The sequence below is a fragment of the Acinonyx jubatus genome, chromosome A1 (genome assembly GCF_027475565.1).
Source record: "Acinonyx jubatus isolate Ajub_Pintada_27869175 chromosome A1, VMU_Ajub_asm_v1.0, whole genome shotgun sequence".
NCBI lineage: Eukaryota > Metazoa > Chordata > Mammalia > Carnivora > Felidae > Acinonyx > Acinonyx jubatus.
In genome coordinates, this window is record NC_069380.1 from 107,253,480 (window position 1) to 107,276,423 (window position 22,944).

Consider the following 22,944-nt stretch of genomic DNA (forward strand, 5'->3'; position numbering starts at 1 on the left):
CAACACAGGGCTCGAACCCATGAACCATGAGATCATGAACCTGATTGAAGTCAGATGCTTAACTGACTGGTGACTGGTCGCCACCTAGGCGACCCTACAGCAAAGTATTTTTAAGTCAATGTATTCTTCTCTTATGTGATATGTATGTGTATGTGTGTATAAAACAGGTCAACTGCTTCATCTCCCTAAAAAAATCTGCTGGGATTCTGATGGGGATTGAACTCAATTTTACAGGAATTTAGGCAATATTCCTTTCTCAAAAATCCTCACTCTCTTGATTTAGATCTAAAGATTTCAAAATTATTTATGGTTTATATACATGTTTCCTACAACTTTTTTTAGATCTATTCTAATGTATATGGACTTCTTGATGTTTACAACTGGTATGTTCACTAAATTACATTTTTCTAAATACCTGTTTCTCATAAATATAAATACAGTTGATTTCTGTATACGAATAAGCATCCTGTGACCGTGCTAAAATCACTTATTAATTCTAAAAGTTTATGTGTATATATTTTTTTATTTCCTACATACAAATCATTTCATCTGTTAAGGACAGTTCTATATTTTCTTTCCCAATCTATCCTCCTTCCCTTCCCTAAATTCACCTAAGCACTTCTTAGCCAGGGATTTTAGTAATGCTGAGCTTTCCATATATTCCCAAATTCCAGGATAAAATTTTCAATATTTACTGTATTAACACAGATACCTTTAATAAGGTTATGAAAGTTTCCTTCTTTTCCTAATTTGCTAAAAGTTTCAAAAATCATAAATGGGTTTTGAGTACTACCAAATGCTTATTCTGTATCTATATAGACGATCATATGACTCTTTAATTACATTACTCTAATTTTCAAATATAGACATACCTCAGAGATATTGCAGGTTTGGTACCAGGCTACTTTAATAAAGCAAATACTGCAATAAAGTAAGTCAAATAAAAATTTTCACTTCCCAATGCATAACTTCTGTTTATAAAACACTGTTGTTTAGTAAGTGTGCAACAGCATTATGTCTAAAAAACAAAGTACATTCCTTAATTAAAAAATACTTTGATAAAAAATGACAACCATCCTCTAAGCTTTCAGTGAGCTGTAACCACTGATCATAGATCACGGTAACAAATATAATAATGAAAAAGTCTGAAATACTGCAAAAAATTACCAAGCAGGGATAAAAAGACACAGAGGTGAGCAAATGCTGTTTTAAAATGGCATCAAAAGAATAGCTCACCAAGGGTTCCACAAACTTTTAATTTGTAAAAACACTGTATTTGAGAAGCACAATAAAGCAAACTGCAATAAAACAAAGTACCACCTGCTAATTCAATCAAGCTTGCAACTCTGGAAATAAATTCAACATAGTCGTGATAGTTTATCCTACGTACCACTGGGATTTGATTCTCTAATAGTTTAGAATTTTTAGATTTTTCATTAAAATAAACAAACAAACAAGCTGAGGTGCTTGGACGGCTCAGTTGGTTAAATGTCCAACTCTTGATTTTGGCTGAGGTCATGATCTCAGGGTTTGTGAGTACAAGTCCTGTGTTGAGCTCTGAGCTGATAGCACAGAGCTTGCTTGGGATTCTCTCTCCCCCTCCCCTGCTCACAGGCTCGCTTGCTTGCTCGCTAGCTGACTCTCAAAATAAACATTAAAAAACAAAAAAAACCCCACTAACCTGTGATAGTGCCTTTCTGTGATATGATGTACTTGTCAGGTTTTGTTATCACAATCAAACTGGGCTCTCACACACTACTTATATGTCAATAAAAATAAAATTAAACTGGATGCATTAAAAAAAAAGGCAATTAGCCTTTCTCTTTCAAGACTTTTTGTATTCTTTCTTATTTCAATGTTGGAAAAACTTCACCAGTGAAACAATGTGGGTGGATATTCCCAAATGAAAAGGTCTGTTAATTACAGATTCACTTTCTTCCTATAATGGATCATGAAGCTTTTCTGTGTGTATGCATGCATGAGCTTGTTTTGGTAAGCTGTATTTTTCAAGGAATTTGATGATCTAAAATTTAAAATTTAAGTTTTAAATAATTTTTTTTATTTCTATCTTACAATGTGAGTGCATGAGCACGGGAAACAGGAGTAGAAGGAGGGAGGGGGGAAGGAGGGAGGGAGAGGGAGAGAGACAAAGAGAATCCCATGACCCTGGAAATGTGACCTGAAATGAAATCAAGAGTTGGATGCTCAACCGATTGAGCCACCCAGGTGCCTGATATTAAGCTATGCAACATGTTTTGTTCTTGACTACTTTTGACAAAGGTTTATCAAATTTATTACTCTGTTCTGAGAAACAACTTTTACTTGTATTGATTCTCTTTAAGTTTGATTTACATGTCACTGATTTTTTAATTTATCTTATTTCTTGGCTTCTAATTTCTGTAGGTATAGTTTGCTGCTCTCTAATTTCTTGATGTGGATGCTTCATTGAGTCTCAGCCCTTCCTTACAGCATTAAGGCTTAAATTGCTCAGCTAAGATGCAAGACAAATTTCATACATTTTGATATATCATCTTCATTCAGCTCCAAATATTTTCTCATTTTCATAGTGACTCTCTGACAAGTGATTTAAAGTATATTCCTGGAGGTGCCTGGGTAGCTCAGTTAGGCATCAGACTTCAGCTCAGGTCATGATCTTGCGGTCCATGGGTTCGAGCCCCAAGTTGGGTTCTGGGCTGACAGCTCAGAGCCTGGAGCCTGCTTTGGATTCTGGTCTCTCTGTCTCTCTGCCTCCCCTCCTCACACTCTGTGTGTCTCTCAAAAATAAATAAACGTTAAAAAAATAATAAAATAAAGTATACTCCTGAATTTCACAAGTTGCATTTTGTTCTAGTTGTTTTTGTAATTGGTTTTTAGATTAATTCCATGGTGGTCAAAAAACAAACTAAAAATTAAATTCTTTCCTGAGATTTATGTTCCAGAGAATAGCCACATTTAAAAATAATCCATGTGCACTTGAAAAGTAGATGCATTCTGTTATTAATGTGTGTAATGTTCTCTATAGAACTATTGGGCAGAGGTTCAAATCCTCAAAATCCTTACTGATTCCTCATGCTTGCTTTATCACTTTTAGAGGGATGTTCAAATCTCTCACTGTCCTTGTGGATTTGTCAAGTTTTCTTTTTACTGATGACCACTTTTTACATATCTTATAGCTGTGTAAATTAGGGATGTAAAAATCTAGGAGGGTTTAACCTTGATACATGTTTATCATTAGGAAATACTGTTTTTGCATTAAATAATGCTTCTTGCCTTAAAGTACACTTTGAGGATTGGAGACACACCAGCTCTTTCGGTTAATGCTTTTAAGACACAACTTCTTCCATATAATTGTTTTCCCCTTGCTCTTTTTTGTTCCCTCCTCCACTAATTCTCAGCCAGAAGACTGAGAAGTTCTGTTTCTTCTCAAACTTTATATTTACACTGCTATTTTTTTTCAAGTGGCATATAATTGTGTTTTAAAATTTTTAATCTGGGGCACCTGGGTGGCTTAGTTAGTTAAGGGTCTAACTCTTCATTCTGGCTCAGGTCATGATCTCACAGTTCCTGAGTTCGAGCCCTGCCTTGGGCTCTGCAATGACGGCATGGAGCCTACTTGGGATTCTCTATCTCCCACTCTCCATCCTGCCCCCACTCATGTGCATGCATGCTCTCTCTCTCTCTCTAAATAAACTTAAAAAAATTAATCTGATAATTGCTTTTTTACTGGAATACTTATTTCATTTATATTTATTGTAATTTCTGATATACTTGAAGGGAAATCTAACATCTTATGTTCTTTGATCCTATTATGTTGTTTCTTCTCTCCTGTGTTTTATTTTCATTTATTATTCCATTTCTTTTTTTTTTTTTTTTTTTTTTAAGTAGGTTTCATGCCTAACACAGAGCCCAATGTGGGGCCTGAACTCACAACCCTGAGATCAAGACCCAAGCTGAGATCAACAGCTGGATGCATAAGCAAGTGGCCACCCAGGTGCCCTCCAATTCTCCTCCTATTAATTGTAAGCTGTATATTTAGATGACATATATGCTTGACTTATTAAAATCCACTATTAGTATATTTACCACTTTCTAGAAAATGCAAACATCTTAGTATTCTTCACTCCATCCCTCCTTTTCTTATGTCATGTGTTTAATGTGGAAAAGACACTTAAAACTGGTTTCTGTAGCCAGTACACATATAAATTCTTTACACTGCCCTTATTTCTTTCTACCTATCTATGCTTCCATCTGTGATTCCCTCTTGCCTGAAAAACTCCCAGTTAGTAAACTGAGTGCCTGTCTACAGATGAAAATGTTCTTAGCTTTTGTTGGAAAATTGTTCAATCCTTAACAAACGTACCTTAAATTTTTGCTGTCAGTAGGTGTTTTACCAGTTGTGGTGGTTTAAAAGTAATGTATTTTCTTTTTATAACTCTGTTCTTGGCTTCCGGTTTTATTGTAATGTGCTTATGCCAAAGTTTCTTTGTATTTATCCTGCCTTGAGATTGTAGAGTTCTAAAATCTGTGAGTTGATTTCTTTTGATAGTTTTGGAAAATTCTCAGCCATTCTCTCTTCCATTACTTCTGTCATGTTTTCCTTCTATGAATCCAATTACTCATGTAAGACCTTTTCTATTATCTGTCTCCTACACTCCATCATGTATTTTTAAAGTTTTTTCTTCATCTGTTCATTTTCTTCCTGCTTATAATTCAGTTCCCTAACCCACTACTCAGCCAAGTTTTATCTTCTGTAAAACTCACCTACTGAGTTACTTTCATTTATAGATGTTTCTAGTTGTAGAAGTTGGAATTCATTCTTTCATTTTACAGTTTCTAATCTTCTAAAACTCTCCACTAAATCCTTGTAATACCCATCAGCTGTTTTAAAATCTGCATGTTACCTCTGATATTTGGATCTCCTGTGAATTTATTCCTTCTGCCCATTTTCCCTCTGGTTTCTCTATACTTTTTGATGTACTCCACAGAGACTTTACCTATTTCATCAACTGTCAAATTGTTTCCCAAAGACAGTGCATCACTTTCTATTTCTACCAGCGATGTATGAGTGCTTGAATTTCTCTACACCCTTGCCAATACTTATTATGGTCCACCTGTTCTCTTACTGTTCTTTTACTATCTGTGGGGAAACAAAGTCTTCCCTGGGCCTCTTGTGCTTCCACACATTTTGCTGCATTGGCCAAGAATGCAGAGTCCTAACCACTCATTAACTGGGCCATTTCTCAGAGCTGTGCTTGTAGTTAGCAATCCTGAAGGATGAGATAATGTTTCCTGCTGGGAAAAAAAAAAAAAAAAAGCAGGCTGCTCACTATAAAAGCAGTCATTCCCCAAGCTCAGTGATTCTCAGTCGTGATGCAAACCTACTATGTGTGTGGCATCAGTATGGGCCACCCAGCATTGCCTCTGTGGGACCTGGGAAGCAAGAGGAATCTAGAGAAATATGCTAATGATATGCTGCTTGCTAAACTACAAGTAAAAAAGTTCTCTGTTTCTGACCCACAAGTCTTAAGTCTTCTGCCAACATATATGAAATAAGTAAACTACCAGATTACATAGTAATCAAATCCCACATGTGATAACTATCTAGTTTAGCATTTTTATTGCTATTTTAACACCCATTTTTATGCAATCAATAACATCAATAAAGCTTATTCTTTTTCCTATTTCACTCTCCCTTTTCCTTCATTTGTATTATTTCTATTCTATCACAACATATAAAACTGTAGTGTTTCCCTCACATCTCTACCTGTGTTTTAGTCTTACCAGTACATTTATATACTTTAAACATTCATCTTTGTTTCTTTTACTGAGGTTTTCCCAGTTATTTCTCAGGTGGATTAAATATCCTCTAGCAGATTCCTTAAAAACAGCTCATGGGTGTGTTCCCTAAGTTCACACATGAAAACTGTTTTCCCCTAACCCTGATAAAGATAGTGTGGCTGATATAAAATCATTAGTTCATACTTTCTTTTTAATTTTATTTATTTTTCTTATTAATGTCTGAATGCTTCTATTTAGTTGTGTGTGTGTGTGTGTGAGAGAGAGAGAGAGAGAGAGAGAGACAGAAAGAGAGATAGAATCTGAAGCAGGCTCCAGGCTCCCTGCCCGAGAGAGAGAGACGAGAGAGACGAGAGAGAGAGAGAGAGAAGGAAAGAGAGACAGAATCCGAAGCAGGCTCCAGGCGAGCGAGCGAGAGAGAGAGAGAGAGAGAGAGAGAGAGAGAGAATCCGAAGCAGGCTCCAGGCTCCCTGCCCAATGCAGGGCTCAAACCCACAAACTATGAGATCATGACCTGAGCTGGAGTCAGACGCTAACTGCCTGAGCCACCCAGGCGCCCCTATACTTCCTCTTTTTTAAATGCTGCTGTACTGTCCCTTGTTTTGATTGTCCCAGCAGTATTTTATTTTATTTATTTTTTTTTCAAAGTTTATTTTTATTTTTGGGACAGAGAGAGACAGAGCATGAACGGGGAAGGGGCAGAGAGAGAGGGAGACACAGAATCGGAAACAGGCTCCAGGCTCTGAGCCATCAGCCCAGAGCCTGATGCGGGGCTCGAACTCCCGGACCGCGAGATCGTGACCTGGCTGCAGTCGGACGCTTAACCAACTGTGCCACCCAGGCGCCCCATCAGTGGTATTTTAAATATTTGAATCAGTTCAATTTGTTTACCTTTGAAAGTTATGTGAGGTTTTTAACTGTAAGCTTCAAGGATTTTTTCTTTGAAATCAAATAGTTTTATCAGGAAATGTCCTGGAAATGGTAGTTATGGGCTCATTTCCCCAGTTCCCAGCAGACCCTTTACATGTATAGATCTGAATCTTTTTTAATTTCTAAAGAATTTTCATTAAGTATTGTTTTAAATATAGTTGCTTTCCATGGATTTCTCTGTCTTGGAAGTGTTAAAATTATGAACATTATCCCTTCATTGCCTAACTTTAATTTTCACTATTTTCTCTGACACTTGTTCTATTCCAGCTTTGAGATACAATTCACATGTAAGATTGTTTACATTCAGGGGTGCCTGGGTGGCATAGCTGGTTAAGCATCCGACTCTTATCTTGGCTCAGATCATGATCCCACAGTCCGTGGGTTCAAGCCCCGCATCAGGCTCTTTGCTGATGGTGTGAAGCCTGCTTGGGATTCTCTCTCTTCTTCTCTCTGCCCCTCCCCTGCTTGTGCTCGCTCTCTCTCAAAATAAATATATAAACTTAACAAAAAAAATTAAGACTGTGTAAATTTAAGGTATACAATGTGCTGATTCAACACATTTATATGCGGAATGATTTATCATCATTGCCTTAGCTAACACCTCCATCACATAACTACCATTTCGTTTCTGGGGTGACAAAGTTTAAGATCTACTCTCTCAGCAGCTTTCAAGTACATTAATACTTCTGACACCTTGTACTTCATTCTTTTTGTCATTTTCATTTAGTTTTTCCCTTTTTTTTTTTTAAGTATAGTTGACAAACAAGGTTAGTTTCAGGTGCACAACATAGTCATTTGACAAGTTTAAACATTATGCTATGCTCAGAGCTACCATCTGTCACCATACACATTATTACAATATCATTGACTACATTCCTTTCATTCCCATGACTTACTCATTTCATAACTGGAAGCCTCCATCTCACACTCCCCTCCTTCACCCATTTTATCCACCTCCCACCCAGTTTCCCCTCTGGCAACCATCAGTCTGTTCTCCATATTAATAGGTCTGATTCTGCTTTTTCTTGTTTTTTTTTGTTGTTGTTGTTTTTTAACATTCCACATGGGTGAAATATGTTATTTGTCTTTTTCAGTCTGACTTATTTCCTTAAGCATAATATCCTCTAGGACCTTCCATGTTATCACAAATGTCAAGATCTCATTCTTTTTATGGCTGAGTAATACTCCATTGCATATATACCATATCTTCCTTATCTATTTGCCTATAGACACTTAGGTTGCTTCCAATTCTTGGGTACTGTAAATAGTGATGCAATAAACATAGGAGTGAATGTATCTTTTCAAACTAATGTTTTTGTTTTCTTTGCGGAAAAACCGACCAGTGGAGTTACTGGATCATATGGTACTACTTTTTAAAAATTTCTGAGGAACCTCCATGCTATTCTTCACACTGGCTGTAACAATTTACATTCCGACCAACAGTGTGTGAGGATTCCTTTTCTCTACATCCTCACTAACCTTTATTTCTTGCTTTTGATAGGTATAACATGATATCTCACTGTAATTTTGATATGTTCAATGTACCTTATTAAACTTTCATTTGAGTGTATTCTCCCTGAGGCATCCTTAATTTGTTTCTAAAATAATTTTTTCCTATATCTTCAATTCCTTTACTGATTTTATACTCTTTGATTCTATTTTTCTTCTCATTTTCTTTTCTTGGTTTTTGAATTCCTGATTTTACGTTTTTAAAAAGTGTCCTCGAATGCTTGACTGAATATGTTTATCTCTAAAGTATGGTCAATTTTCATCTGCATGGTTTTTTTTCTAGAATGGGGATAATTGGTATGTAATGAATCTGTTTTTCATTTTTTTTGTAATAACTATATGCATTTATTCACCTTCTCTTTTTATCTTTTTGTGATACTGGAATGTTTTACAAGATTCCTAGTTTAATAGGAAATTATCAAATACTTTGAGGTCCAGGTATTTTAGGATACTTTTTCCTTTTGTTTTGCAGGGTGGGAGGTGGGGAAAGGCATCATAAGACTGTAATTTTGTGTTCACTTTGTCTTGCAGAAAGCTAAAATTTCCCAATGTGTTACTTTCTTCTTTAGCACTTAAATACCTTTGTCTTAACCCCGAAGATACACACTTAGAAGACGACTTTAGCAAATCATTTCATTTTAAATGACTTCCCTGTAATCTGTGTTCTGATCTATGACACACACACACACACACACACACAATTTTACATTTTGTGTGGAGTTAGTCCTTCTGGCAGTGCAGGTTAACCTTAGTCCACTTGTTAGCTTCCATCTTGTGTGTTTTCTGCAAATCTGCTTGGTTGGCCTTTGCTCACCACAAAGCCTTGGATGGCTGAGGGTTGGGAAAAGACATAGAGTGGGAGAGATAACATGCTGAGAATTGGTGGGTTTTCTCCTTTTACTTACTATTACTTTCAAAATTTGTCATTCTCTGCTTCCAAGTTATGCCATGAGCATGGTATATGTGTACAATTCTTTCATTCTTCTTGTAGTTCTGCATTGTATTTGGAGGAAATGTTGGGAGACACTTTGTTAACTGGTTATCATTGTCTTCTGCTCCCCAGAGGAGTGAGTTCTAAAACTTTTTAAAAAGGAACTAACAAATTCTAGAAAGCAATACAGGTTAAAAGTTAAATAATGTTGTCATGGGGAAGGTCTTTCTAATAATAAGCATGACCCTAACCAGAAAGTTCTAAGAGGAAAATACCTTTATAGATTAAAAAAAAAAACCTGATGTAAAATTCATTTTAACTTCAGTGAGAAAATGATATATTTACAACACTGTATAAGCAAAAGGGCTCATTCCTTAATAAAAAGCTCTTAGTAAACAAATTTTTTTAAATAAAAAGAAGAATAATCCAGGTAGGAAAATGGACAAGACAGAATAACAGTAAGAAAAAAAAAATGCCCATAAATAGGTATATGAAAGTACGCACAAGTAAGCTGCAAGAGGGAGATTTCCTTATAATATGTCAGATTAAGAAGACTAACTTAACAGGTGATCAGGAAGATGTTCATTACCAGGCATTCCCAATCACTACAGGAGTTACTCAAATTTGTACAAATACACAGTCAAACCATTTGAAAGAACTTATCAACATAAGAAACATTTACTTCTATCATATTTGCAATTCTACCTTTAAGGAATGCTAAATAATTTCATCTAAAAAAATACAGAATATCAAAGATTTATACTGGTACAAAATATTTAATACATTTTTATATATCAAAAGATATAATATTGGGGCACCAGGCTGGCTCAGTCAGTAGAGCATGCAACTTGATCTTGGGGTTGTGAGTTCAAGCCCCATGTTGGGCGTGGTGCATACTTATAAAAAAAGATGTTGTCATGGTGATAAACCAAAAAAAAAAAAAAATCAAGATTCATAGGACATTTTGATAAAATCCTTCAGAAATATCAGAAATAAAAATCTTAAAACTATTTTGTATTATCTTCTCCTATAACTTATAAAGCATTTTTTTTTTTTTTATGCTGCTCATCAATGAAATGAGGTTTCGGAATTTAAAAATTACCAACCAACCATCAATCAATCAATAAATATTTGATGTGATTTTTTGGTAATTTTTAAGATATTATATACACACAATTTTTTTTCTGAAACATCTTAGTATAAATTGACGCCAAAAGATGTCAATATATATTTCCTAAGAGCAAAGATTTTGTATCACACAACCCAAGTATATTTCTCAAAATCAGCAAATTCAGTATTATCTAATCCACAAGTCCATATTCAATTTTCATCAATTGTGCCAAATGCATTTATAGCCACAATGCCCCTCTGTGTCCAAGATTTAATACAAGATCAAGCATTGTGTTTAGTAATGTGTCTTTTTTTGGTCTTTAATCTAGAATAATTCCTCAGTCTTTCTCTGTGTTTTTTGACACTGGAATGTTTAGAGTATAGGCCAGTCAATTGGTAGAATGTCTTCAATTTGTTTTGTCTGGTATTTTCTAATGACTACATTCAGGCATGCATTTCTGGCAGGAAATTCTCACAAATGTGATCTTTTGTCCTTCTCAGTTCATCATATCAGGACTAGTATGTTATCAGCTTGTGCCCAGACTGATGGTGGTAGCAATGATATTCATTATAGGGGTATCCTCCATGTTACCCCATTAGAGATTTGGTAATTTTTCCCTTCATAAATGATTTGTGGAGAGATATGTTCAGATTATGTAAGTATTCTGGTTTCTCAAACATTAGCCCCCAAGTCTTAGCATTCATTAGTGATTTTCTAAAATCATTTTTTCTGTATTTATTAGTTCACATTACATTATCAGGAAGAACATCTCCCTCATTCATTCATCCATATCTGGAGAACTTATAAATTCTTATGTTATATACAGGGGTATGATTAATATGAATTTTTATGTAGATTCTCAAATTGTCCCATATTTGGCAAACAGGAGTCCTTTTAATCTGGTTCCTCTGTCTTTTGCCAGGTTCCTATAATTCTCTGAGTACTTCCTTGCTTTTAGGATGGATGATTAAAATATTTTATACTTTGATATAGAGGTAAGTTATAAGGATTATACATTTGTAAAATCTCAACAACTTGTACACTTAAAATAGATGTATTTGTGCACATCACTCTAGCTAGCAGCACTGTGCACTGTCTCCAATGTTATGAGCAAGCAATTCTTAAACCACTCTGTGTAAATAAATATAATGATAACAGACACCAAGTTTCTCACTGGTAGAAAAAGGAGGTACAAAAAAGCCAAGAGGAAAGGCCAGAATAATCAAACACATACAGAAAGAAAGATATATGTATACATAAGTGTGTGGGTATACATACACTCACAGATATATTTTCTAACTCTGTTTATTGAGAGGCCCTATAAGCAAAGAGGTGCTTGGAGCAACGAAAACAACTGGCAGCCACATCATGGCTTTAAATACTGTCCTCCAGTAAAAGCAAGCAGGTGTCCTTAGAGAAAAGGCTAACTTCAGATATGGGAAGAAAAAAGCTTTCCCTTTGACTTAAGGGAAAAATTAATTTAATAATATATGAGTGATTAATTTCTACGTTATTAGCTTAACATAGTGAACTAAATACTTAAAAATGGTTAAGATAGTAAATTTTATGTTGCGTATTTTACCACAATAGAACCAAACAACAACAACAAAAAAATGCACATGAGAACACTGCAGTAAAAAGCACAATTCTTTCCTGATAAAGTAAAAGAAATACAAAATAGATCAAATGACAAATCAGTGAGAAAACCAGTACTTCTTGAGCTAGTTTTCTTGCCATGTCCCTCAATACATTTATTTAAAAGGGAGAGTTCTGAGGCCTTACTAGATACACTATATATACAAACACTTAACATAATACATAGTCCAAGCCTTGAGCAAACTTCAATGGACTTAACATTCACTGAATACTTACTATGCAAGCAGCACTCTGCAATCCTAACAAAGACACAAACTAATTAAGACCTAATTTTTGTCTTTTAGGAGTTAAAATATGAAATCTAGGACAGTCAGTGCATGATAATGTAGGTGATCGAGTTTGTAGAAAACAGAAACTATTTGAAGATGTGCATGACAACAGCACCATGAAATGGTGAAATGGTTTAGTTTTGATGCCTGAAAATAAAATCCTTCATTAAGAATGCAATCTCGGGGCACCTGGGTGGCTCAGTCGGTTAAGCGTCCGACTTCAGCTCAGGTCACGATCTCGCGGTCTGTGAGTTCGAGCCCCGCATCGGGCTCTGGGCTGATGGCTCAGAGCCTGGAGCCTGCTTCCGATTCTGTGTCCCCCCCCTCTCTCTGCCCCTCCCCCATTCATGTTCTGTCTCTCTCTGTCTCAAAAATAAATAAACGTTAAAAAAAAAAATTAAAAAAAAAAAGAATGCAATCTCACTTCTCAATAGTTTAAAATCAAATTAGATGACAGGATCATCTACATGAGATGCTAGGAGGACAATGAGTCGATCGAGGTCATCTCAGAACAGGTTAAAACAAAGCTATGTTTTTGGTTCTTTTAATGCTTAGAAAACAAAATAAAGTTAGATTTTCTAACTTTACATCAACTACCTAGATTTCTTAGGAAAAAGGATTATTCCTTAAATATACTCTAAGTAAAAATATTAAGATCTAAACCACTTCTTACTTGGTTATAATTTTGTGTCTCTTTGTCTCTCTTTCCCTCAAGTCCAGCACACAGAGTGATGGATGTTAAAAGATTATTAACTAAATTGAATAGGAAAAGAGAAAACACTCGAAAAATCAGGGTGCCTTCATTTAAAATTTCTGGTAAAACTAGTAGAAGAAATCACCAAATTTGTAAATGTTGTATGTAACTGTATCATTTTCCAAATTTTCTCAAGGATCAGGAAAAACTTAAAGTAGATAAAAACATATCAAATTTGATATATAGGTCTGATGCTACTTAATATTTTAAATGTCACAGTAATGGAACCTCCTTCAGTATTTAAAAGCTTACATTTAAAGTTGAAACTCAAGTATATAAAACAAAAAGCAAAGAAAAAAACAATTCAGCATTCTTTAGAGTTCTTACCACAATCATTTCTGAAGGCTCTAATACAAGACAATCACATCCTCTTTTTCCTCCAAACTGCTTACCAAAACTATAAAAAAACAAAAAACAAAAAACAATTTCTTTAGCAAAGATTACAGATAAAATATATCATATAGGAAGCAAAAAACCCAAAATCCTAGATGTTAACCAAGAAATTGTAACCCTAACACATATGTGAATAAGATTTTCTTAAAAACAAAATCACCTTTCTTCTTGTTTACAGATATAAGTGATCTCAACAAAATTCTCTGTAAAAATTCTTTTGAAGTATCTGCCTTCAACTCGTCTCTAAAGCTAATCATAAAAGATACTTGCCTAATCTCAAGTTTTGATTTTGGTATAATGTTGAATTAAAGTAAAAACACCTAATAAAAAATGAAGCCACCACTATAGAGTACTTTTATGAAAATAAATTATTATAATATTTTGGGAGCAGTAATAAACAAAAGATACTAGCCACATTTAAATACACACATAAATGTAGTAAGATAAACAGGTGATTTATTTTTCAAAAACAGTGTTGGGAGTCCATGGCTAGTTCTTTCATAAAAACTAAACTGATTTAGTTTTCAAAGAAAATATATTTCTACATTCTTTACCTGGGAGAAAGATTTCTCAGCAAATCAAAAAAGCGAGCACTCATAAAGGAAAAACAATGTTTCTGTTTGAAAAGAGAAACTGATAATTTTAAAAAGTGGGGAGGAGGGAAGAGAATAAAATACTTGTTAATTATCTAAGAGACACAGTATTAACATACCTAATATGCAAACCACACTTAAAGAAAATTATAAAAGCAATCTAAAATATTACATCAATGAAAATTAAGTACCATGGCCAATTATAAAATATCTAAAATATTGCTCCAAAGTAACCAAATTAAAAAGTAACTCCACTAATCATGCAAAATAGAAAATATCAAAAAGTAAACTTAATAAAGAAATACAGAAGTCCTTTATAAAACATTATGCAATTTTATAGACTGGAAACAGAGATTGAATAAAGAAAGTGACCTATCATGTACTTTTATGAAAAATTCACTATTATAAAAATTTTAATTCTCCACATAAAGTTATATACAAATAATGGTTCATAACAAAATCCTAAGGTGCCTCCTTAGTGCACAGTAGGCATCACATCAATCTTGCAACAAAATCTTAATATCTAATAAATTACTTCTAAACATAAAACTCACTTTTTTTTCTTAAGCAGAACAGTCTATTTTTTTTTTCTACAAAACATCACCTAATCATTTTATGCATAAAATAATTAGAACTAAATTTGTCAAAGTTTGCTTTTACTGAAGACAGAGAAACAGGGACTAGATTTATTCTCCCACCTGAAAAAAAAACTAAAACATCAGACAAAATATATACAACATCAGTTTCAAGACACTGGAAAACAGAAAGAACAGGGCTGTGATCCCTAGAAGTGAAAATAAAAAAAACTTCATTTACGTATGAGCACTAGATCAGAATTAGGAAATTTCCTTCTCTATGTCTAGTATGCTCAAAATTTTTATCATGACGGGGAGCCTGAGTGGCTCAATCGGCTGAGTGTCCAACTCTTGATTTTTGGCTCAGGTCACAAGCCCTGCATCGGACTCTGAGCTGATAGTGCAGAGCCTGCTTAGGATTCTCTCTCTCTCTCACTATGCCCCTCACCCGCTGGTACTCTCTTTCTCTCTCCAAATAAATAAATAAACTTAAAAAAAATTATCATGAACAGGTTTTTTTTCAAATTTTTTTTTGTTTACTAAAAAGGATATGGCTTTTGTCCTTTATTTTACTAACAGAGTATATTGTATTAATTGATTTATGGATAGTAAACCCTCTTGCATTCCCGAAATAAATCCACTTACTCAGTTTTTAATACTTTATTAATATATTCCTGGATTTGGTTTTCTGTTATCTTGTTAATGATTTCTGCATGTATGTTCATGAGAGATAACAATGTATAGTTTTCTTGTGATGTCTTTGTCTGGTGTGTCAGGATAATATTGGACTCATAAAATAGGTTGTAGGTGCTCCCTCTTCCCCTATTTTCCAAAAGAGTTTGCATAGGATAATTAACAGTGCTTTCTTAAATACCTGAAAACATTTAGCACTAAAGCTCTTTGGGCCTAGGCTTTCCTATGTGGGCATAAGTGTAATGATCAATTTCTTTACTTTTTATAAGTATAATCAAAGTTTCTCTTACACTCTATTTATGGCAATATATGTCTTTGTAAGATTTGCCCAATTTGTTATAAAGTGGCTCATAAAATTTTCTAATATTTTAATTTCTGTAGGACAATAATGTCTCTTCTTTCAAGCCTCATTTTGGTAATTTGTGTTTTCTTTTTAAAATGGTCAGTCTATCCCAAAGTTTATCAACTTTGTTGACCTTTTCAGTTCATTGATTTTCTCTATTGTTTTTATGGTTTTTATTCCAGTGATTGCTACTCAAGCTTTACCTCTTTTTCAAATTTACTTTGCTATTCTTATTCTTAAGATGGAAACTTAACATGACTGAATTGAGACCATTTTTCTTTTCTCATGAAGGTGCTCCAAATTGAGTGCTGTGAATTTCCCTCCAGGATGCTTTAAGTGAAACTCAATATTTGACATGTGTTCGTTTTCATTCATTTCAAAACATTTTCTAATTTCCAATGTCAACTATTCTTTGACCTATGGGTCATTTATAAATATATTGTGTAAATTCCCACATTTCTTTCTGGAATTGATTTATAATTTAATTCGAACATACTCAGAAAACAAACCCTGAATTATCTCACCCTTTTAAAACTTACTGAGATTTGTTTGATAGCCTAGAATATGCTCTATCCTGGAGAATGATCTAGAAGTCTGAAAAAAAAAAAAAAAACACCAATGTATCAAAGTGGTAATTGTACCTCTCAAGCTAAATAGCTTTTCTAATTTTTCAATCTAGTGGTTCTACTGATTATAGACAGAGTTCTGAATCTCCAGCTGTAAGAGTTGAATTTCTAATGATCTTTTCAATTCTGTCAGTTTTTACTTCTTTTATTTTAGGACTCCCATCAGAAAATATATAGATGGTAAAAACCGTTTTATGTTCCTAATATACTCATCCTTTTAGCACTATGAAAATTTGCTCTTAGTCTCTAGTAATATTTTGGATTTTATAATTGATTTTGATTGATATTGATATGACCCCTCCAGTTCTCTTATGAATATAATTTGCCTACTATGTTCTTTTCCATCCTTTTACTACAAATGTATTTGTGCTTTGAACCTAAAGCATATAACTGTATCTTGGATTACCAAAGAATCTGTTAATCTGTCCTTTAAGTGGAGTGCCTAGACCACAAGTATGAAATTACTGACATGGTTTTTCTACTTATTTTGTAAATGCCTCATCTTTTTTGTGCCTCTGCTTCTACATTATTGCCATCATTTCTATTAAACAAGTGTTTTCAGTGTACCATTTTAATTCCTGTGATGATTTTTAAATGCTTTTTTGTTGTTAAATTTTTTTTAAATTTTTCAAATGTCTATTTATTTTAGAGAGAGACAGAGCGCAAGCAGGGGAGGGGCAGAGAGAAAGGGAGACAGAATTGGAAGCAGGCTCCAGGCTCTGAAGTGTCAGCACAGAGCCCGACGTGGGGCTTGAACCCATGAACCGTGAGATCATGACCTGAAATGAAGTCGGCCACTCAACCAACTGAGCCACCCAGGTGCCCCTGCTGTTGTTAAATTCTTAATAGTTAATCTAGGGATTACATTATGCATCGTCAACAAGGCAAAGCTGTCCATTCTCATCACTTCCAATCAACAATGTACTGGAGATTAAAGCCAGGGTAGTAACACAAGGAAAAAAATTAAAGGCATAAACAATGGGTACAAAGAAATAAATGTCTTTACCAGAGACAACTCATTCTGAGTGCAGCAAAACTCTAAGGACCTATAAACTTTCTTAGAAAACTTAGAGTGTATCAAGATCACAGGATATAACATCCACATATAAAAACGAATTAGCAATGTTTTTATATACTAGCAATGAATAAAATAAACATGAAATGAAGCAAACAATGCCATCCAGAATAGGATCAAAAAGAAAAATACTTGTAAACAGTGTAACAAAAACATAAGACCTACACACTGAAAAAATGTAAAATATAAGTGAGAGAAATGAAAGATGTAAATGTAAGTAGAAACAATCCATGTCCATGGATCGGATAATGCTATGTTGTTAAGATTACAAATGTCCCCCAAGTAATCTAAAGATTCAAAATACTTCCAGACTTTCAGTTTCTGTTCTGGCATATAAGAATCTTAGAAATTGCTATCTGTCCTAATAACAAGTAAAAAAATGAACTACCTAGTAAGTCACCCACTTTTTCTTACCTCTGTAATAGAGTTGAGATAACTGAGCAAACTGTTGCCCCCAAATTGAAGGGAACAGACAAGTATAGATAATTACAACCCAGAATAGCAATTTCTGCAGGCACTAGCACCAGGATAAGAAAAACCAAACTATATAATTGATGAACTGCTGGAAGCTCAGTGTGGACAACTCTGAGAGTTAAAAACTTCAGAGACACAGTCAACTGAAGGGGCCTCGACACTTTTGAGTTTTACCTCACTGATCTCTACCAGGATCTCAGAATATGTAAGAGAGACCCTTGTACTTCTGGCGAGGGCAGGGGCAGAGGACCATTTTGAAACATCCTACAGTATTCTTGACTTCTTTTCAAGGTCTGCCCATCAGAGCCTAAGTGACCTTTAGAAAGGAAAATACTCAACCTTCCATAAGGAGAAAGGGAATGCCCAACTCCAGCCCACTCTAGCAATCTTGACCCACTTCAAGGGGATGGTGGGGAGGGGGTAGAAACTGAGAAATACAAGGCAAGTTCAAAATACAGAGTTAATGGCTCACCAAAAGACTGAGATCTAATCACAGGACTATGAAATGCTTCCCCTCCTCTCACACCTTACCTGTATATTAGGAAAGGCCCCCTCCTCTCACACCTTACCAGTATATTACTAAAGGCCTATTTATAGCAATTCCTTTTACCCAGTACATCATGTCTGGCTTACCCAGTACATCTACATCATGAGAAGGCAATACTAGAAGACAAAAGACACAGACGAAAAAGACAGATCAAGCATCAGAACCAGACTATGATATGGCTAGGATGTATAGTAAAAATTATACACCACAACCAAGGAGGATTTAACTAAAGTATACAAGGATAGGGGCGCCTGGGTGGCTCAGTCGGTTAAGCGTCCGACTTCGGCTCAGGTCATGATCTCACAGTCCATGAGTTCGAGCCCCGCGTCGGGCTCTGTGCTGACAGCTCAGAGCCTGGAGCCTGTTTCAGTCTGTGTCTCCCTCTCTCTCTGCCCTTCCCCCGTTCATGCTCTGTCTCTCCATGTCTCAAAAATAAATAAAAATGTTAAAAAAATTAAAAAAATAAAGTATACAAGGATAGTTCAATATTCAAATATCAATTAATGTAATCCATCACATCGACAGGCTAAAGAAAAACTATAGAATTATATCAATAGATGCAAAAAAAAATTTGACAAAATCCAAAACCCATTCGAGATAAAGACCCAGTAAACCAGAAGTACACGGGAACCCTCTCAACTTGTTAAAGACTATTTAAAAAAACTAATAGCGAATAACCACTAAGATCAGAAACTAAGCAAGGATGTCCCCCTCAACCACTGCTTTTCAAGTTCATAGTGGAAGACCTAGCTAACACACTAAGAAAAGGAAACAGAAGGTGTAAGATTGAGAAGGAAAAGATAAAACCATCCTGTTCAGATAACATGTTTATCTATGTAGAAAATCTGGAGTAAGGGGGGAAACACCAAAAACACTTCTGGAATAAGCGATTACAACAAGGTCACAGGGTACAAGTTTAATATACAAAAGCCAATTACTTTCTTATACACTTTGAATGAAATGGAATTTGATATTAAAAATACAATGCCATTTCCATTAGCTGCCCTCCAAAAAATGAAATTCTATGGTAAAAATCTACCAGAATAATGTATGAGACCTATATGATGAAAATTACAAAACTCTGATCAATGATATTGAAGATCTAAATAGGGCGCCTGGGTGGCTCATCAGTTTACTGCTCGACTCTTGACTTCGGCTCAAATCATGATCTCGTGATTCATGAGTTCGAGCTCTACATCGGGCTCTGCACTGAAAGCACGGAGCCTGCTTGGGATTCTTTCTCTCTCTCACTCTCTACCCCTCCCCTGTTTGTACTCTCTCTCAAAATAAATAAATAAACATTAATTTAAAAAAGTATAAAAAATAACTAAATAAATGAAGAGTGATTCCATGTTCGTGGATAGGAAGATTCATTGTCAGAATGTCATTACTTCCCATCTTGAATTATATATTCAGTACAATTCCAATTAAAATCTCATCATGTTATTTGCAAATACTGTACTGAAAAACCAATTCTAAAGAATACATGGACAGGCAAAAGACCTAGAATAGCAAATGCAATACTGAAGAAGAAGAACTAAGTCAGAAGAGTGACACTAACTCACTAACTGACTTTAAAATGTATCATAAAGGTACAGGCAACAAGACACTGTGGTGCTGGTTAAAAAATAAAGGTATCAACAAAACAGAACAGAGAGCCCAGAATTAGATTTCCATGAATATGCTCAACTGATTTTGACAAAAGAGCAAAAGCAATACAGTGGAGCAAAGACAGTCTCTTCAACAAACTGTGCTGAAAACACGTCAAAAAAATGAATCTAGACACACATCTTACTCCCCCTCTACACTGAAATTAAGTCAAAATGGATCAGAGATCTAGATGTAAAACATAAAACTCCTATAAAACATAGGAAAAAGCTAAATGATTCTAGGTATGGCAGTGACCGTTTAGTTCCAACATCAAAGGAATGATGCATGAAATAAATGATACGCTCAACTTCATTAAGATTAAAACCTACTCTACAAAAGACAAAGTCAAGAGAATGAGAAAACAAGCCCCAGATTGGGAAAAATATTTGCAAAATCTCCATCTGAGTAAGGCTTGTTATCCAAAATACAAAGACACAAAGAACTCTAAAGTGAACAAGAAGAGAACTAAAAATACTTTTACCATATGACCCAGTAATCACATTCTATGGAATTTACGCAAAGGAGCTGAAAACTCATGTCCACACAAAAAGATGCACATGGATGTTTACATCAGCTGTTCAAGAATCAACTTTAAATTCTTACAATTGGTATTAAGACAAACAATACAACTGAAAATAGAGAAAAGGGGTGAACGATTTTCAACAAAGTAGAAATGCCTACTAAGCACAAGAAAAGATCCACAAAAGCACTGGTCACTACTGAAATGCAAATTGAAATCACATGGAGATGTCATTAAGTATACAATGAAACAGTAACAATCAAAGACTGCCAATACCAGGTGATGGAGAGGATATGGATAAACTACATTTATTGTATGTTGCTGGTCAGAATGTGAAACAGTACAGTCATCTTTTAAACAATTTGGTGCTTTCCAAAAGTTAAATATATGCTTGTCATACAACAGAACAATCTACACAATAAATGAAAACACACGGCCCATACAAAGACTTGTAAGCAAATCTTGGTAACAGCATTATTTGCAAAAACTCCAAAACTTAATAAAAAATTTTTAATTTTTAAATTTCTATCTTCTGGTAAATGGCTAGACAAAATGGGGTATCTTTCTAGATTGAAGTACGATTCAGTAATTTAAAAAAATACGTGTGTTACAAGTGATACGTGCTCAATATGGGAGAATCTCAAAACATGCTGACAGAAGCCAAAAACAAAAGACTACTTCTAAATATCTACAGCAAGTATCTAATGACAGAAAGGAGATCAGATTAACCGCAAAAGAGCATGAGGGAACTTTTTCAGGCAATGCAAGTCAACTGTAAATGTCATGTACCAATGTACACATTTACCATAAATTATTCAACTGTGAACTTAAGATGGATGAATTTTATGGTATGCAAATTATACTCCAATAAAGCTATTTCAAGAAAACTGTCTTAAAAAACAGAAATAAATTTTTACAAACTTGGAGTATGCCAAGATTAATTAGAACACATAAGTATTACAATAAAAGGGGAAAAAATCATCCTTGAGGCTTTGTAACAAAGAAGTTGCCACTGAAAACTGCAAAGGCATGAAATAGTCGAGGAAAAATATATTCAACAGATATATCTGTTAATTTTTACCCATGATAAGTAACTCATATAACTCAAAAATAAAAAGACAACCTCTAAAGAACTGAACCAACTTTTCACAAAAGAAGGTATGTGAATGGTTAATAACTACATGCAAAAATGCTAGTAGTTATCACAGAAATGCATATTAATACCACACAATCCATTACATACATAGCACAAGAGCAAAAATTAAAGACTAACCATATCAAGCACTGAAAAGGATAAGTAATGGGAACTCAAACTGGTGATGGCAATATAAACGGTACAACAGTCAACAAAACATTTGGCAGTTCTTTTAACAAGTTAAACATGCCTACCATACAACTTAGCCACTGAAGACTAGGTATTTACTCCAAGAAAAAAACACATGTTCATAAAAAGACTTGTTCAGAAATGTTCATAGGTGCTTTATTCATTATAGCAAAAAACTGCAAACAACCTTAATGTCTTTCAACAGTAGAATGTATAAACACATAGTGGTACATCCATACAATGGGATACTAATGAGCAATTTTATAAAATGAATTATCAATATACAGAGTAACATGAAGGAATCGCCAAAACATTATGCTAAGTGAAATATTTTCAATACAAAATGCTAGACAACTTATTGTTCCATTTATAAAAAATAGTGGTAAATGTGGGGTGTCTGGGTGGCTCAGATGGTTAAGTGTCTGATTTCAGCTCAGGTCATTATCTCACAGTTTGTGACTCTGAGTCCTGAACTGGGCAGAAGGGACCCTGCTTCAGATCCTCTGTCCCCCTCTCTGTCCCTGCCCTACTCATTTGTGGACATACAGACTCTCTCTCAAAAATATAAATAAACATTTAAAAAAATAGTGGTAAATGTAATGTATTTACTAGAAAGCAGAACAGTGGTTGCCTGATGATGAGGGTACAATATAGTATAGATTATAAACTGACAACCAGACAAATGGCATCTACAAAAAATTTATATCTAGGAATACACTTGGTGAAAAATTGAATGCTTCTACCTTCTCATCCCTAATTCCCCTTCAGTACAGAACAAGTAAATAGTGTCTGTTCTCAGCACATCTATTTTCTATTTAATTTTTTAATGTTTATTTGGTTTTGAGAGAGAGAGAACATGAGCAACGGAGGAGCAGAGAAAGAGAGAAACAACTTGAAGCAGGTTCCAGGCTCTGAGCTGTCAGCACAGAGCCCAATACAGGGCTCGAACTCACGAACTGCGAAATCATGACCTGAGCTGAAGTCAGACGCTTAACCGACTGAGTCACCCGGGTGCCCCTATTCTCAGCCCATCTCTTCAACACTGTACTGTAATTTCTTCCCAGGGCAATATGACAGGAAAATGGGGAGAAGGCACATTTAAATTAGGGGGAAAAAAAAGAAACTGTCAATTCACACATCAGTAGACAAGAGATCAGAAAAATCCTAAAGAATCT

The 22,944-nt window shown here is 34.8% G+C and overlaps 1 protein-coding gene across 9 annotated transcripts in view; it reads right to left on the bottom strand.

Moving 5' to 3' along the window:
- Positions 1-22,944, bottom strand: part of RAPGEF6 (Rap guanine nucleotide exchange factor 6) — a 188,009-nt gene that overhangs the window by 128,590 nt on the left and 36,475 nt on the right. For 8 of the 9 annotated variants that reach the window (XM_053220571.1, XM_053220563.1, XM_015067414.3 and 5 more), the window contains one exon: positions 13,284-13,353. In XM_053220571.1, the coding sequence (XP_053076546.1) occupies positions 13,284-13,353 (70 nt within the window). Of the gene's footprint in view, positions 1-13,283; positions 13,354-16,092; positions 16,154-22,944 lie in introns of those variants that run through there. The other variant, XM_053220584.1, reaches the window with a different exon arrangement.